Raw genomic sequence first — 18,350 nt, 5'->3', positions numbered from 1 at the left:
CCACACCTACGCTTCGACGGACGCCAGCCTAGGCAGAAGGATCTTGCAGGCGGCGGTGGTGAGTTCTCAGACCTAATGGAAGTTTGCTTCTCCCTCCCCAGGGACTGCTTTGGGACGTCCCATGGTTTCTGTGTCCCCCAATGAAGCGATAGAGAAAACAGGATTTTTGGGTTGCTTACCGTAAAATCTGTTTCTCGGAGCGTTCATTGGGGGACACAGCACCTCCCATGTTTTTCTGCAACTCCTGTTTCTTCTTTGGTTGTTGATTACAGTTGAGTTGTCTGTTCTGTTGTTACTCTGCTTTGTTACTTCTACTGCTTTCTCACTAACTGAGGAAATTAGTGCTGGTCGGTGGGGTGTACACTGCGGAGGTGGAGCTAACCTTTTTCTGTGCATAGTGTCAGCCTCCTAGTGGCAGCAGCATACACCCATGGTTTCTGTGTCCCCCTATGAAGGCTCCGAGAAACAGATTTTACGGTAAGCAACCCAAAAATCCTGTTTTAAGTGCTCCATACACATGTGTTAGTCCAATCTTACTAACAAAATTGGATTTTTCTTTTAAATTTTTACATTTTCTTTTTGTATTTTCAGGGACTCTTTGGCTGCTCAGCTGGAGATCACGTTGACCAAGGCAGACTCTGAACAGCTGGCACGCTCTATTGCTGAAGAGCAGTACTCTGACCTGGAGAAAGAGAAGATCATGAAAGAGCTGGAGATCAAGGAAATGATGGCTCGTCATAAACAAGAGCTTGCTGAGAAATATGCCACCATTAATTCTGTACGTAAATGCCGGTTCTACTATGCACAGTATGGTGGTGTACACAGGGCCACCATTTTCATATAACACATTTGAAAAATTGTTACTATTTATTTGGGGAAAAAAAGCACAATTTTATGTGAGATGTGAGCGGGACAAATACAAAACAGTTGAATTAGGGTATGTACCTAAAACTCCCAAAATTGTAGTTATAGAAACTCCATTTTACATGAAAAGAAAGAAAATGGGTGAGACCTTTAAATTAAACTTTCCGGGATTGATGGCTGTATATTTAATTGGTGGCGTCTGAACATCAATCAACAAATTTAAAGGAGACATTCATTGTATACAGGGCTGTGGAGTCAGTAAGCCAAACCTCCTCAATTTCCATGACTCCAAATCCCAAAATGGACTCCGACTCCACAATCCTGAGTATAGGGAAATATTTAAAACTAGATTATGGCCCGATGCTATCGCATCGGGAGGATGCGATAGCATCACACCTCTTGCCATGTTAACCCTCAACACACACACTCCTCTCACCTTTCACCATCTCCACTCACTCGTTCACTCCACATACGACCCCTTCTCTCACTCCGTCTCTCATACGCCGTCATCGCCGCTGCTCCACGATCCCCGACATCTTCTTCCGCCGGCGCCATCCTGGATCCAGACGTTGTCCACGCCGGCGACATGTTCCTGCGGCGACGCTATTTTGGATCGGCGAAATCCCGCGATACTCAAGATGGTGTCGCCGGAAGAACATGTCACCGGCGTGGACGACGTCGGGATCCAAAATGGCGTCGGCGAAATCTCGCGAGTTTTCGCCGATGCCATTTTGGCTCCCGACGTCCTCCACGCCGGCGACATGTTCTTGCGGCGACACCATCTTGACTATCGCGGGATTTTACCGATCCAAAATGGCGTCGCCGCAAGAACATGTCGCCGGCGTGGAGGACGTCTGGATCCAGGATGGCGCCGGCGGAAGAAGATGTCGGGGATCAGCGGTGATGACGGCGTGAGTATGAGAGACGGAGTGAGAGAAAGGGTCGTATGTGGAGTGAAAGAGTGAGTGGACGTGAGTGGAGATGGTGAAAGGTGAGAGGAGTGTGTGTGTTGAGGAGGAGTGTTGTGTTGAGGGTTAACATGGAAAGAGGTGTGCAGTGACGTCACCGGTTACAACTGGACGGAAGTTGTTACAACCGGAAGCTGCTTAGGGCATTTATTATTATAGATGATTGTCCAGAGTAGGAAATAAGCATTACTTATCGATGCCATCCTGCCACTCCAGCACCACCTTACCGCTCCTACAACATTAAAGGGAATCTGTCACCCATTTTTAGTGATATCATGTAAAGATATCACCCAATTGTGCGTCCCATAAGGATTCTATTAGGACTTTTGATTCCCCCCAACCCTGCACCTTTGATGCATAAATACCTTTTCTCGTTCGCCTTATTGGGGGACACAGAGACCATGGGTGTACGCTGCTGCCACTAGGAGGCTGACACTATGCACAAAAAAAGGGTTAGCTCCTCCGCAGTGTACACCCCACCGACCGGCAGGAAATTCCTCAGTTTAGCTTAGTGTCAGTAGGAGGTGGACACGGGTCTTTCATTAGACCCATATCTACCTCGATGTGTGTCGTTCCTTTTCAGGTTTCCGGAGGGATACAGTGTGAATGGTCACTACTGTACTCCCACAAGAGACTATGAGTACGGCGTGTACTGCCACCCCGTATCCTCATAGCTCTCAGTGGCGGGACCACAGCTTAGCACGGGTGCGTGCCAGCGATCAGGAGAGTCCTCGCCCCCCGCCTCCCACCCACTCGCCTACCAGAGCCTGTCGGTCGGATGAGGCGCGGATACCACAAAGACGCAGACAGCGTGGGATATATCAGGTACCTTTATTGCAAACGGAGGTGAGTATGCAGTCCAAGACGCGGCCCCCTGGCGGTTTCAGGATTCTTGGGAGCGGTCGCCGAGGGAGTACTGTGGAGTCTCTGCGCCGCCCGCGCCTCCCGGCGGCCGCCGCATTCGTACGGGCCCCGGCTGTTGCGCGGGCCTTGTTCTATGCTTCTCCACCTCCTTTTTTCTTCGGCGTTCGGCAGGGGATCCAGGTGATAGGTAGGGAGGTGGCCGCGGCGACGCTGCGAGACCTCCGCGCCGCCCCGCGCTGACAGGCGGCCGTCGCCATTAATTTAGTCCCCGGCTTCATTTCGGGCCTTCTCTGACGTCGCGGCCACGCCCCCCCGCTCTCTCTCTCATAGGCGGGCTTCTCTCCCGCCCGTTCTAGGACCACCCACCGCCTCTCAGAACCTGCGGTGGGCAGCGGGCGGTACCCTCTTTGCCTCAGCAGCTAGCTCCGCCCATCTTCGTTTGAAGGCGCGCGTTTATCCTGGTTCCCTCAGGCTGCCGCCATTTTATCACCATGTCAGCCGGACACAGAGGGATTCCACGTTCTCCTCTGCTGGGGCCCTGCATCTTCAGACGAGCCGTGTATCAGCACCTTTGGGGACACCGCATCGTGAGTAGCTCTGCAACTGCAGACTGACACCCTTCTCTGCCTTCTGTCCCCCAACCTTCCAGCATTTCCGCAGGTTTCTTCTTTTCTCCTTCATTATCCTATCTCTAAGGCTGAGCGTGGCCGTCCGCCTGCCCCCACCCCTCTGCCTGGACTGCAGCAATCCCATTCAGCATGACTCCGTCCAGGAGCCACCTATTGCGCCACGTGAAAGCGAACCCCCCATTCCTGGTTGGGCCTCGTCTCTTTCACAATCAGTGGCAGGCCTCACCAGGGTGTCTCAGTCCATAGTAGCCGTCCTTGATAAGTTGCCCCTGGACACTTCTGCAGGGTCCAGCAGGTCACATGAAGCTCCATCTGAGCCAGCCAGCAGAAGCCGCAAAGGCCCAGACAGGATCACCGGCCGGGATCCCCTCCTGGCCTCACATCCCCACATAGTCCTTCCCAGCAGTCGCCCTCCCGTGCCTCCTGACCCGAGTCAGGTGAAGCGTTCTCGGATGTGTCATCCGAATGGATCTTAGAGCTGGACGCGGACATGAAGGTTACGGTACAGAACCTCATTGCTGCGATTAACCACACCTTCGAAATCTCAGACTCCCCTGCGAAATCCTCAGAACAGGAGGTTTCGTTCAGACGGGCAGAAACACCTTCCAGGGTCTTCGCCTCCCACTCTGAGTTTGGCAAGATCCTTACCAGGGAAAGAGAAAATCCGACCAGGCGCCTTCAAAGAGGGAAGCGCCTCGGCGTGCTGTACCCGTTTGCCAAGGAGCTCACCAACAACTGGTCTGCTTCCCCCTCGGTAGACGCACCCGTGTCCAGAATGTCTAACAGCACGGTCCTCCCGATTTCAGGTGTGGCGTCACTAAAGGATTCGAATGATAGGATTATAGAATCCTTAGCAAAGCATACGAAGCGGCTGCAGCGGTGCTAAGCCCAGCCTTCGCTTCCTCTTGGGTAGCGAAGGCCATAGCCACTTGGGCAGAGGATCTCTGCAAGGGCATCCTAGGTAAGGCCCAACCAGAGCAATTGTCCGAACTGGCCAACCAGATCTCCCATGCAGGGGATTATCTGCTCTCTGCCTCCTTGTATGTCGCGTCTTGCGCAGTTCAGGCGTCAAGCAGCGTTGTGGCAATCCGACGTACAATTTGGCTCAAGGCTTGGCAGGCGGATTTGAATTCAGATAAGTCTCTTACCAATCTGCCTTTTCAGGGAGCGCGTCTCTTCGGATCCCAGATGGATCAGATTATTAAGGACGCCACTGGAGGCACGAGTTCTCTCCTCCCTCAGTCCAAGCCTCGCAGACCTCCGCTAAAACGTCAGTTTCGGCCCTTTCGGACATTCCACCGTTTCAATACGGCAGACAACTTCTCTAACCAACAGAAAACGCAGGTACGCCAGGATAGAAAAAAGGCGTCTTTCAGACCCACTCCCTCCAGGCGATCTCACTCCTCCCAGGGCAGAACCTCCGGATCCAGATCTGGACAGTCCACATCAGCATGACTATCAACGAACCCCCGAGAGTCCTTCCCAATTGGGAGGTCGTCGTCTTTTCTTCAGAGACGGCTGGCTTGCCTCAGTAGAGGACGCTTGGGTCAGGGAGGTGGTATCATCAGGATACAAGATAGAGTTCATTTCTCGTCCCCGGGATCGTTTCTTCGAGTCCCAACCTCCAAAAGATCCTGCCTTAGTTCCGGGGTTCTTTGCGTCCATCGCCTCTCTCCTCACTTCTGGAGTGATCGTGCCCGTCCCTGAGTCAGAACGGTTCACAGGGTTTTACTCAAACCTGTTTGTGGTACCGAAAAAAGGCGGTACAGTTCCATCCATCTTGGACCTCAAGTTACTCAACAAGACAGTCCGACTGCGTCATTTCCGAATGGAGTCTCTGGTCGGTAATCGCTTCCATAGAGACGCAGGAGTTCATGTGTTAAATAGACATTCAAGATGCCTATCTACATGTTCCCATATTCTCCGGCCATCAGAAATTCCTGCGATTCGCCAGGAACATTACCAATTCGTTGCACTGCCGTTCGATCTCGCCACCGCACCCAGAGTATTTACGAAGATCATGGCAGCGTTGATGGCCTTGTTGAGAATCAAAGGTCTCGTTCTTTTTCTGTACCTCGACGACATTCTGATCGAAGCTCCATCCTTTCATCAAGCTCGCCAAAGTCTTACCATCGTCCCCGACGACCTGTCCAATTTCGGGTGGCTCATCAACAAAAGGAAGTCCTGCCTTTTTCCGACACAACGTCTTGTGTTTCTGGGTCTATTGTTCGGCAATCGTCTATCGAAGGTTTTCTCCCACAAGAAAAGATTTGCTCCCTGCAGCGGGATGTGCGAGCGCTGCATATCTTACGACTTCCATCTCTCCGGACAACCATGAAAGTCCTGGGAAAGATGGTGGCAGCGACAGAGGCGGTTCCCTTTGCCCAATTTCACTCCAGACCCCTCCAACACACCATACTGTCTCGGTGGAACAGGTCTGTTCTTTCCCTGGACCGCCCATTTCGTCTTTCATACCGGGTCAAGCAGTCCCTCAATTGGTGGCTGATGTCTCCTCTCATCTCCCTTGGACGGCCATTCCTTCCCATTCACTGGGAGATTGTGACAACGGATGCCAGCCTCCTCGGCCGGGGGCAGTGTTCCGCAGTCACACTGTTCAGGGTCGATGGTCGATTCAGGAGTCAGCTCTGCCGATCAACGTCCTCGAGATACGAGCCATTTATCTGTCTCTTGTTCACTGGGAGAGGCTTCTCAAGGGCCTGCCTATCCGGATTCAGACAGACAATACCACAGCGGTGGCATATGTCAACCGCCAGGGGGGACACGGAGTGTCTCAGCCCTGGCAGAAGTGTCCAAGATTCTTCATTGGGCAGAGCTTTCAGTCCCGGCAATATCCGCGGTGCACATTCCTGGCGTGGACAACTGGGCCGCCGATTTTCTCAGCCGCGAGGGTCTAGTGGCGGGAGAGTGGTCCCTACGTCCGGAGGTATTTCTTCAGCTTTGCCGTCGTTGGGGAACCCCGGACGTAGACCTGCTAGATTCTCGCCTCAACAGGAAAGTTTGTATCCAGGGCTCGAGATCCTCTCGCAGTGGGCGCCAGCGCTCTGGCCATTCCTTGGTCGCAGTTCAAGCTCCCCTACCTATTCCCTCCTCTGCCTCTTCTTCCCAGGCTGTTGAAGAAAATCAAGGCGGAAGGAATTCCAGTCAATCATCGCCCCGAATTGGCCCAGAAGGGCTTGGTTCACGGACATCGTCAACCTTCTCGCGGACGCCCCCTGGAAGCTTCCTGACAGGGCAGATCTGCTGTCTCAAGGTCCGATTTGCCACTCCAATTCTCGGCCACTCAATTTAACGGCGTGGCTGTTGAAACCGAGGTTTTGAATTGATCAGGCGTTTCGGATCGAGTTATTCATACTATGATCCGGGCCAGAAAGCCATCGTCTTCCAAAGTTTAGTACCGTACCTGGAAGGCCTATTTCACTTGGTGCGAGTCCACCGACATTCTGCCCATACATTTTTCGCTCCCTTCTGTCCTGGCGTTTCTTCAGGCAGGGCGTGATGCAGGCCTTGCCCTCAGCTCTTTAAAAGGTCAAGTTTCGGCGCTGTCCATTTTATTTCAGAAGACGTTGGCCTCCCGTCCTCAGGTCAAAACCTTCCTTCAAGGAGTGGCTCATACGGCTCCTCCGTACAGAGCGCCCGTAGATCCTTGGGGTCTTAATCTGGTTTTTGAGGCTCTGCAAGGTCCTCCCTTTGAACCTCTCAGGGAACTTTCCCCTATCCCTCCTTTCATGGAAAGTAGCCTTCCTAGTGGCCATCGCCTTCGCCTCCATCCGGCGCGTGTCGGAATTGGCGGCCCTCTCTTGCCGCTCTCCTTTCTTGGTACTCCTCTAGGACAAGGTAGTTCTGCGGCCTCCACCCGCTTTCCTTCTTAAAGTGCTGTCCACTTTCCACCTGAATGAGGATACTGTTCTCCCGTCCTTTTGTCCGGGTCCAGCTCGTCCTCGGGACCGCTCCTTGAACGAGCTGGACTTGGTCAGGGCGATGAAGGTCTACCTAGCTAGGACGACTTCTTTGCGGAAGACAGACTCTCTCTTCATCCTTCCAAATGGGGTGCAAAGAGGTCAGCCGGCCTCCAAAGCTACTATTGCTCGCTGGATCAGATCGGCAATTTTGGAGGCCTACCGGGTCATACATCGATTGACCCCTCCGGGAATTAGAGCTCACTCTACCCGGGCAGTGGGTACCTCCTGGACGGTGCGCCACTGAGCTTCCGCGCTGCAGCTTGTAAAGCTGCAACCTGGTCATCGGTTCACACATTTGTGAAATTCTACAAGGTCCACACCTACGCTTCGGTGGATGCCAGCCTAGGTGGAAGGATTCTGCAGGCAGCGGTGGTGAGTCCGCTGGCCTGATGGAAGTTTGCTTTCCCGCCCCAGGGACTGCTTTGGGACGTCCCATGGTTTCTGTGTCCCCCAATAAGGCGAACGAGAAAACAGGATTTTTGGGTTGCTTACCGTAAAATCTGTTTCTCAGAGCCTTCATTGGGGGACACAGCACCCTCCCATGTTCTGCAACTCCTGTTCTTATGTTTGTTGGTTATTTACAGTTGAGTTGTCCTGTTTTTCAATCTATTCTGTTACTTCTCCTACTGCTTTCTCACTAACTGAGGAATTTCCTGCCGGTCGGTGGGGTGTACACTGCGGAGGAGGAGCTAACCCTTTTTTTGTGCATAGTGTCAGCCTCCTAGTGGCAGCAGTGTACACCCATGGTCTCTGTGTCCCCCAATGAAGGCTCCGAGAAACAGATTTTACGGTAAGCAACCCAAAAATCCTGTTTTTTATCTTGGTGGAGATGTATGGAAATATCCGCTGTCTGGTCTGATGGGCGGGGCTTATTCGCCTTCTAATCCCCCCTCCTCCTCGGCTTGCTGAACGTAATCTTCATCTGTGAATATCACAGATGCGGTAGTTTTTCCGCGCTTGCGCATTGAAAAGGCCCCGGCGCTTGCGCAGTATGCTTTGCCCAACTGTGGGCAAAGCATATAATCGCTACTGCGCATGCGCTGGTATTTTTCAGCGCGGTCTATGCCCCGGAAGTCCTCACATGAGGGACACACTTCCGGGGCATAGTCCGCGCTGAAAAATACCAGCGCATGCGCAGTACCGATTATATGCTTTGCCCACAGTTGGGCAAAACATACTGCACAAGCGTCCGAGGCCTTTTCAATGCGCAAGTGCGGAAAGCTACGGCATCTGTGATATTCACAGATGAAGATTACGTTCAGCAAGCCGAGGAGGGGGGAGGCGAATAAGCCCCGCCTATCGGACTGGACCGCGGTGATTTCCATACATCTCCACCAAGATAAAAAAGGTATTTATGCCTCAAAGGTGCGGGGTCGGGGGGAATCAAAAGTCCTAATAGAATCCTTATGGGACGCACTATTGGGTGATATCTTTACATGATATCACTAAAAATATGTGACAGATTCCCTTTAATGTCACATTCATTTTTCTCAGGACAAATGCAAATAATCTCCAGCCTCACTGGGGATGGTTGTATGTTTATTGGAGCTGGGGGGTACTGAAAGTTTATTATTTTTTACTTATTCCTGATGTTATCTACTTTTTTAAAATCCTAGGCAACCCATTTAAAGGGAATCTGTCACTTGCCATAAATGTGTAGTTTTGTCGCCTGGTGTAAATGCTGCTGTTCTCCTGAATCCAACATTATTTCACTTTACTTGTCTGGTGTCCTGATTTTGTATATTTTTCTCTTAGCTTGAGGAAGCTAACAAAACACTAACTACAGATGTGGCCAATTTGGCAAACGAGAAGGAAGACATGAACAACAAAGTGAAGGAGGCCCAGGAGCGTGAGTATTGTGATCGATCACAGATGAGCTCCGTTTGCATCCACCTTGAAATATGTATTTTATGGACTAGTGGTAACCATTCAATTACATCTACTCATTATGAAATGCCGATCTAAGAGAACTTATTTACACTGCGTCTAAAACAGGAATGTAGGAGAAATATTATTATTAATATTGTTGTGACTTTCTCTTGCAGAAATTTTATATCTGAAGGATGAAGGATCCAGCATTGTGGCCATTAAAACTCAGTTTGAGAAGCAACTGCTGACTGAGCGAACCCTGAAGACGCAGGTAACATTACTGAGCTGTGAATATTTTCACATATTTGGACATCCAGCACACGGAGTCCCCGATACTTAGTAACATCGGGCCTCACTCCCCGGACCTCTTGCCCCCATTCATCCCATTTGTTGTGTGCATGTAGATTTGTCTTGTACGGTGTGTGTATAATATATATATACTCCATACAAAGCGTACACACACACACACGAAGGCCAATTTATGTGCCAAGCACTTTCATTTTTCTACTTATTTTCTATAGCACTAAGGTGATTCCGATGTCATATATTCAACGTCTGCATTCTGTAGTGTGTAACAGAGCGCAGCTTTGATATGTCAGTTACATATACAGTGGGTCTTGCACCTGTTCACATTTGACTTTCTTTTTGGAAGTGACGGTCAGTCTTTTGATATGTTATATACAGTCATATGTAAAAGTTTGGGCACCCCTATTAATGTTAACCTTTTTTCTTTATAACAATTTTGGTTTTTGCAACAGCTATTTCAGTTTCATATATCTAATAACTGATGAGCTCAGTTATATTTCTGGATTCAAATGAGGTTTATTGTGCTAACAGAAAATGTGCAATCTGCATTTAAACAAAATTTGACCGGTGCAAAAGTATGGGTACGCTTATCATTTTCTTGATTTGAACACTCCTAACTACTTTTTACTGACTTCCTGAAGCACTAAATTGGTTTTGTAACCTCATTGAACTTTGAACTTCATAGCCAGGTGTATCAAATCATGAGAAAAGGTATTTAAAGTGGCCACTTGCAAGTAGTTCTCCTATTTGATTCTCCTATGAAGAGTGGCATCATGGGCTCCTCAAAACAACTCTCAAATGATCTGAAAACAAAGATTATTCAACATAGCTTTTCAGGGGAAGGATACTAAAAGTTGTCTCAGAGATTTAACCTGTCAGTTTCCACTGTGAGGAACATGGTAATGAAATGGAAGAACACAGGTACAGTTCTTGTTAAGCCCAGAAGTGGCAGGCCAAGAAAAATATCAGAAAGGCAGAGAAGAAGAATGGTGAGAACAGTCAAGGACAATCCACAGACCATCTCCAAAGACCTGCAGCATCATCTTGCTGCAGATGGTGTCACTGTGCATCGGTCAACAATACAGCGCACTTTGCACAAGGAGAAGCTGTATGGGAGAGTGATGCGAAAGAAGCCGTTTCTGCAAGCACGCCACAGTCGCCTGAGGTATGCAAAAGCACATTTGGACAAGCCAGTTACATTTTGGAAGAAGGTCCTGTGGACTGATGAAACAAAGATTGAGTTGTTTGGTCATACAAAAAGGCGTTATGCATGGAGGCTAAAAAACACAGCATTCCAAGAAAAACACTTGCTACCCACAGTCAAATTTGGTGGAGGTTCCATCATGCTTTGGGGCTGTGTGGCCAATGCCGGCACCTGGAATCTTGTTAAAGTTGAGGGTCGCATGGATTCAACTCAGTATCAGCAGATTCTTGACAATAATGTGCAAGAATCAGTGACGAAGTTGAAGTTACACAGGGGATGGATATTTCAGCAAGACAATGATCCAAAACACCGCTCCAAATCTACTCAGGCATTCATGCAGAGGAACAATTACAATGTTCTGGAATGGCCATCCCAGTCTCCAGACCTGAATATCATTGAACATCTGTGGGATGATTTGAAGCGGACTGTCCATGCTCGGCGACCATCAAACTTAAATGAACTGGAATTGTTTTGTAAACAGGAATGGTCACAAATACCTTCATCCAGGATCCAGGTACTCATTAATAGCTACAGGAAGCGACTAGAGGCTGTTATTTTTGCAAAAGGAGGATCTACGAAATATTAATGTCACTTTTATGTTGAGGTGCCCATACTTTTGCACCGGTCAAATTTTGTTTAAATGCAGATTGCACATTTTCTGTTAGTACAATAAACCTCATTTGAATCCAGAAATATAACTGGGTCCATCAGTTATTAGAGATATGAAACTGAAATAGCTGTTGCAAAAACAAAAATTGTTATAAAGAAAAAAGGTTAACATTAATAAGGGTGCCCAAACTTTAACATATGACTGTACACAGTGTATACATTAAAATATATTTATATACATTACAGGTGTACACCGTGTCTCACAAAAGTGAGTGCACCCCTGACATTTTTGTAAATATTTTATTATATCTTTTTATGGGACAACACTGAAGATCTGGCACTGTGATACAATGTACAGTAGTCAGTGCACATTTGGTGCCCTCTAACTCAGCACACAGCCATTAATGTCTAAACCGCTGGCATTAATCATTAGTGTTACAAGGTCTCTGGTGTGAATGGGGGGCCGGTGTGGTAAATATGGTGTTATATACAGTACTGGTCACTGGAAGTTCAACATGGCCACACCTCATGGCAAAGTACTCTCTGAGGATCTGACAAAAAGAATTGTTGCTCTGCATAAAGATGGCCGAGGCTATAAGAAGATTGTCAGCACCCTGACACTGAGCTGCAGCACGGCGGGCAAGACCATATAGTCGTGTAGCAAGACAGGTTCCACTCAGAACTGTCCTCGCCATGGTCAACCACAGAAGTTGAGTGCACTTGCTCAGCGTCATATCCAGAGGTTGTCCATTCACAATGGATGTATGAGTGCTGCCAGTATTGCTGCAGAGGTTACAGGGGTGGGGGGGGTCCGCCTGTCAGTGCAAAGACCATACACATTGCTGCAGAGGTTACAGGGGTGGGGGGGTCCACCTGTCAGTGCAAAGACCATACACATTGCTGCAGATGTTACAGGGGTGGGAGGTCCGCATGTCAGTGCTCAGACCATACACCACACACTGCATCAAATTGGTCTGCATGGCTGTTGTCTCAGAAGGAAGCTAAAGGTAAAGCAAGAGAGCAGGCATACACTTTGCTGAAGACAAGCAGACAAAGGACATGGAGTAATGGAACCATGGCCTGTGGCCTGATGAGAAAAAGATAAACTTATTTGGTTCAGATGGGGTCAAGCGTGTGTGGCAGCAACCAGGTGAGGAGTACAAAGACAAGTGTGCCTTGCCTACAGTCAAGCATGGTGGTGGGAGTGTTATGGTTTGGGGCTGTATGCATGCTGCTGGCTGTGGCGAGCTACAGTTCATTGAGGGAACCATGAATGCCAACATGCACTGTGACATACTGAAGCAGAGTATGATCCCCTTCATTCAGAGACTGGGCCACAGGGCAGTATTCCAACATAACAACCCCAGACAGACCTCCAAGAGGACCACTGCCCACTGCCTTGCTAAAGAAATTGTGGGTAAAGGTGCTTGACAGGTCAAGCATGTGTCCGGACCTAAACGCTATTGAACATCTGTGGGGCATCCTCAAACAGAAGGTGGAGGAGCACAAGGTCTCTAACATCCACCAGATTCTTGATGTCGTCATGGAGGAGCGGGAGAGGATTCCAGTGGCCGCCTGTGAAGCTTTAGTGACGTTTATTGCCCAAGAGAGATTGGTAAAGGTACATGTAAAACAATCATTCCATTATTTTCATCAGTGTCTCAGGAGCCTCAATTAAGCTATTGTTCTCTCAGCTACTAGTCCCATTATGTGGGTAGGGGTAATAGACCCAATGGAGCCGTCACCACAGGGGGTCTCGCATGCAGTCCCAGGTGATGGGCTACTTGTTAGGAAAATACCTCCCACCACCTTCCTCCAGTTGTGTGGAAGAATGTCCTGAATGAGAGCTAGCTATGGGTATATAGTCTCTGGTGACTCAATAGGAACAGTCCAAGGAACCATGGTTCCATCTGGTGAAATACAGGTCTGCTCCTCTACCCAACACTGCACCCTCAAAGACGTTTGGAGAACGTTTTATTTATTGTTGCCGGCTGGATCTTGATACACATGCTACGGTTGTGATATCTATTGTTTGGATGTGAGGAGCTATCTTACGGACTGCTGTTGCCAGCTGAAGTGGGAGACATGTGCTACGGTCGTGGTATGGAGCATGGACTGTGACATCAGACTATACTGGCGAGAAACACAAAAGCTGTGGTCCAACCAAAAGTTGTTAGACAGTGGGTATTGCCTGGTGCGGGGCAGTGGAACTATCGGCCTCAGGATGAGATCTTGTGGACTGGGGACAATGCATTGTCACCATCTACCCGGAACTGCTGTATGACCATGGACACAAGGAATAAAAATGGTTGCGTGTTAACCTGCCTAGGTGATTATTACAACCCACAACTTCACATCTTCACAGTGGTCACACAAAATATTCACGCTTTAAGCGTAATTTTGCCATTTTCTCTTAGGGGTGTACTCACTTTTGATGCCAGCCCTTTAGACATTAATGGCTGTTTGTTGTGTTATTTAGAAAGCACACCAAATTCACACATTCAAATAACCATGTCACATCTTCAGTGTTGTCCCATGAAAAGATATTAAATATTTCCAAGGATGTGAGGGGCGTATTTACTTTTGTGATATACTATGTTTTTATTCAAGGTTTCGATAATGATTTTTTTGCTTAAACAATTTTGCAGATCAGAAAAGAATCTGGCAGAAAAAGAGATGTATATAATTTTTCTTAGTGTGTATATTTATGTATCTATGTATGAATAATAATTTTTTGCAGAGAGATGGATATATGGTTGCATTAGGCTCTAGATATTGTGGGAATTACACCCCAATTCTTGGGTTTATTGTGTTGATAACATAAACAAATTAAAAGCCATACATTATTTAAGGTCTGACGTAATGAAGTCTGCGTCTAGGGTGCCAGGTAATTTATGTCTACAGGCTTCAAGGTTGTAATGTGCTAATCTCGCAGATCAGTGTCGGGGCAGTGGTCTTATGCTGTCTTCAGAATGCCCCCACGTCACATCAACAGGTGTTGCCAGATGCTTTTGGAGCCAGTTGTGTCTTCTTTAAAGCCTTTACGTTGTGTTCTTATAGACAAGTTTCTTTTTTTTAACAGGCTGTAAATAAACTAGCAGAAATCATGAACAGGAAAATTCCCAGCAAAGGTGGTCCTGACGCTGATGTGCGCAGAAAGGAGAAGGAGAACAGGAAGCTGCAACTAGAGTTGAAATCCGAGAGGGAGAAACTTTCTCGTCTTGTCATCAAGTACCAGAAGGAAGTGAACGAGATGCAGGCGGTAAGTAGCCATGTGTGACTGATCCGGAGTGTACACTGGTTACACTGGACTGAACGTGTCTAACTGGTGTATCAGACAGGATGGACTCTATTGATTGTACTCCTGTTCGCCAATCTATGTACTGCCTTGTTGATCTCTCTTTCCTCTCTCCTGCCTTGTTGATCTTTCTCCTCCCTTGTCAATCTCTCTATCTCCTCTCTCCTGCCTTGTTGATCTCTCGATCTCCTCTTTCCTGCCTTGTTGATCTCTTTTCTCCTGCCTTGTCGATCTCTCGATCTCCTCTCTCCTGCCTTGTTGATCTCTTGATCTCCTCTTTCCTGCCTTGTTGATCTCTTTTCTCCTGCCTTGTCGATCTCTCGATCTCCTCTCTCCTGCCTTGTTGATTTCTCGATCTCCTCTTTCCTGCCTTGTTGATCTCTTTTCTCCTGCCTTGTCGATCTCTCGATCTCCTCTCTCCTGCCTTGTCGATCTCTCAATCTCCTCTCTCCTGCCTTGTCGATCTTTCTCTCCTGCCTTGTCGATCTCTTGATCTCCTCTCTCCTGCCTTCTCGATCTTTCTCCTCCCTTTTCGATCTCTATCCCCTCTCTCCTGCCTTGTTTATCTCTCAATCTCCTCTCTCCTCCCTTGTCGATCTCTCTCTCCTCCCTTGTCGATCTCTCTCTCCTCCCTTGTCGATCTCTCTCTCCTCCCTTGTCGATCTCTCTCTCCTCCCTTGTCGATCTCTCTCTCTCTCCTCCCTTGTCGATCTCTCTCTCTCTCCTCCCTTGTCGATCTCTCTCTCTCTCCTCCCTTGTCGATCTCTCTCTCTCTCCTCCCTTGTCGATCTCTCTCTCCTCCCTTGTCGATCTCTCTCTCCTCTCTTGTCGATCTCTCTCTCTCTCCTCTCTTGTCGATCTCTCTCTCTCTCCTCCCTTGTCGATCTCTATCTCTCTCCTCCCTTGTCGATCTCTCTCTCTCTCCTCCCTTGTCGATCTCTCTCTCTCTCCTCCCTTGTCGATCTCTCTCTCTCTCTCCTCCCTTGTCGATCTCTCTCTCTCTCTCCTCCCTTGTCGATCTCTCTCTCTCTCTCCTCCCTTGTCGATCTCTCTCTCTCTCTCCTCCCTTGTCGATCTCTCTCTCTCTCTCCTCCCTTGTCGATCTCTCTCTCTCTCTCCTCCCTTGTCGATCTCTCTCTCTCTCTCCTCCCTTGTCGATCTCTCTCTCTCTCCTCCCTTGTCGATCTCTCTCTCTCTCTCCTCCCTTGTCGATCTCTCTCTCTCTCTCCTCCCTTGTCGATCTCTCTCTCTCTCTCCTCCCTTGTCGATCTCTCTCTCTCTCTCCTCCCTTGTCGATCTCTCTCTCTCTCTCTCTCTCCTCCCTTGTCGATCTCTCTCTCTCTCTCTCTCCTCCCTTGTCGATCTCTCTCTCTCTCTCCTCCCTTGTCGATCTCTCTCTCTCTCTCTCCTCCCTTGTCGATCTCTCTCTCCTGACTTATGTCCATCTATCCACGCAGCATTTTTTTTTTTTTTTAAAAGTGACATAATTACCATTACAGCAAATTGCAGAAGAGAGTCAAGTTCGCATTGAACTCCAGATGGCGTTGGACAGCAAAGACAGCGACATTGAGCAGTTGCGGTCACAGATGCAATCTATTCATATCGGTTTGGATAGCACAAGCATCGGCAGCGGGCATGGTGACACAGACAACGATGATGGATACCCAGGTATAGCCCTTGTTCCTTTCCAGTCTTGGAGAACAGAATGTTGTTCCTGATATATATATATATATATATATATATATATATATATGTGTGTTTTTTTAAAGTATAGGCCATCCATATGTTCGGTGGGGCCCAACGTGTGCTTATCAGCAGAATAGAGGGACTGGTCCAGTGAATTGTATGTACAGGCACCTAGTGAGCGTGGCTATGCCTTTCTCAGGAGCTTAGTCTTGTTCTCTTGAGTGCCCTGGGTTGCAGTATAAGATACAGCATTACACCCCTGAAAATGAGCTTTGGCAGTCTAGCTTCGTTCAGCTAATCGGTGAGGATTTGAGTGACGACCCTTTAATGATCATGAATCTGTAGCCTATCTAGTGATACAGGTACAGTATTCATCGCATCATTTTAGTTATCTCCCCTTTATTTTTTACACTTTGAAACTTAATGCAAGTCTGATACATAACAATATTCAGTATGAAGTATAATTCAGTCTTCAGTTTCAGAGGAAGGAAAATGTTTGTATTTCAGTGTGATGCATTGATGAAACGATTCTCTTTTGAGAAGAGAATCTCGCCAGGTTTACCAAACCTGCCTCATTCTAAGACTGAGAAAATCGTCTAATTAGAACTTTTTTATTTGATCTTTTATTACTTTTTGAAGAACTGTCCGGTTCCCTTTAAAGAGGACCTGTCTTTAGAGTCATGCTGCCTGAACCTTGGAGAGCATGAATCAGAACTGGGCTATGCAATTGCAGCCAAGTATGTTTTACTCTGCAGCTTTTCTTCAAAAACTTCGTTTGAAAAGCCAGCCACGGAGAGTCCTGACTAGTCCAATTATACCATTGGCCAACTTCTTCCCACCCTGCGCCGCTTGATTGACAGATCACTGTGTACACACATGATCTGTCAATCATCTGGTGCAAGCAGCAAAAAGCCGCTCGTGACATCTTCAGATTGGTCAGGTCTCTCCCAAAAATCGCCAGCTACTTTTTTAAACTAGGTTTTCTCTAAAATGCCACAGAATAAAACATAACTGGGTGTGATCGCGCAGCCGGGCTGTAGTTCGGATATCATGGATATGGATCTAATGACAGGTTCCCTATAAGCATTGTGCTTCCATCACTGACATTCTTTGCACAGTGGGTGGCTAGGAGAGCCTCTGTCCCTTTTGGTTGTAGGAACTATGGGACCCTCTCCAGTCTCCATTTTGGACCATTTCCTGGCAATGACAATACCCTGTTGAGGTTGTGAAGCATTGCTTCTTGATTCTTTCCTTTCAGGAACACCGTTGCTCATGTGTATTTCATTCTTGTTCGATATAACGTTTTTCCTTCCTTCTTTCCTGATAATATCTTCTCATAACTTTCTGCACTCTTCTTTCCGGTTCTGTGCCGGTTTTCCAGTTCACATCACTCAGTCCCATACTACGGAGTCCATGTCATTCACCTACCAGCGTTCTTCTACTTCTGTCCGCATTGGCACTAAGCCCTCCCGCGCTCACTTGCTTTTCAACTCTGATCCTGATACGGACTCAGAGGAAGAACTTGTACCCTGTGCACAAGCCCCTACAAATCCCGATAGCGATGACAACGAAGGTGACATCGCTGTGCAAGAGTGTGCCGCACCGTGTGACCCCATAACCTGTTGTCACTGGCCCCTGTCTAACATGGATCTCCTGATCACACAAGTCTATAACTGCTGCTGTGGGATCGGCATAGCATGAATACTAACCGCATGCGTACCGGACTGTACGGCTGTACAATATTTACTGAAATAAGTGGTATATTCGCCTACCCACAGGACAAGCAGCCATCTATTGCCATCATGGACATACGCAACAACTGGTTTATGTTTCTACTGTTAGTATAAACTAGAGCAAAGCTAAAGTCATTCTATAAGTTGCACTAAAGTTTTCTTCAGCGAATCGAATCCTGGAACAAGTTTAGATGTAAATGATTTTTTATTACGCACCAGATGATGGTTTAAAAAAGAAAATCTATTTTGGCTGAGATTTAGGCTGTATTCACCTCTGTGTTGGAGTCTGTGTTCTGAGTGTCCTGAACACAAGACCGAAATACAGTAAATCAGTCCATCA

The 18,350-nt window shown here is 48.0% G+C and overlaps 1 protein-coding gene across 1 annotated transcript in view; it reads left to right on the top strand.

Annotated features, from left to right (window-relative positions):
• ROCK2 (Rho associated coiled-coil containing protein kinase 2) overlaps positions 1-18,350 on the top strand; it is a 184,571-nt gene that overhangs the window by 150,108 nt on the left and 16,113 nt on the right. The window contains exons 22-26 of the mRNA XM_073568234.1: positions 592-778; positions 9,061-9,154; positions 9,351-9,445; positions 14,376-14,555; positions 16,091-16,259. Coding sequence (XP_073424335.1) covers positions 592-778; positions 9,061-9,154; positions 9,351-9,445; positions 14,376-14,555; positions 16,091-16,259 — 725 coding nt within the window. The remainder of the gene's footprint in view (positions 1-591; positions 779-9,060; positions 9,155-9,350; positions 9,446-14,375; positions 14,556-16,090; positions 16,260-18,350) is intronic.

Source organism: Dendrobates tinctorius, unplaced genomic scaffold (assembly GCF_039654945.1).
Source record: "Dendrobates tinctorius isolate UK_male_01 unplaced genomic scaffold, ASM3965494v1 ptg000021l, whole genome shotgun sequence".
Classification (NCBI taxonomy): Eukaryota; Metazoa; Chordata; class Amphibia; order Anura; family Dendrobatidae; genus Dendrobates; species Dendrobates tinctorius.
Note: the sequence above shows the minus strand (reverse complement) of the source record. Positions and strands in the feature narration are given on the sequence as shown.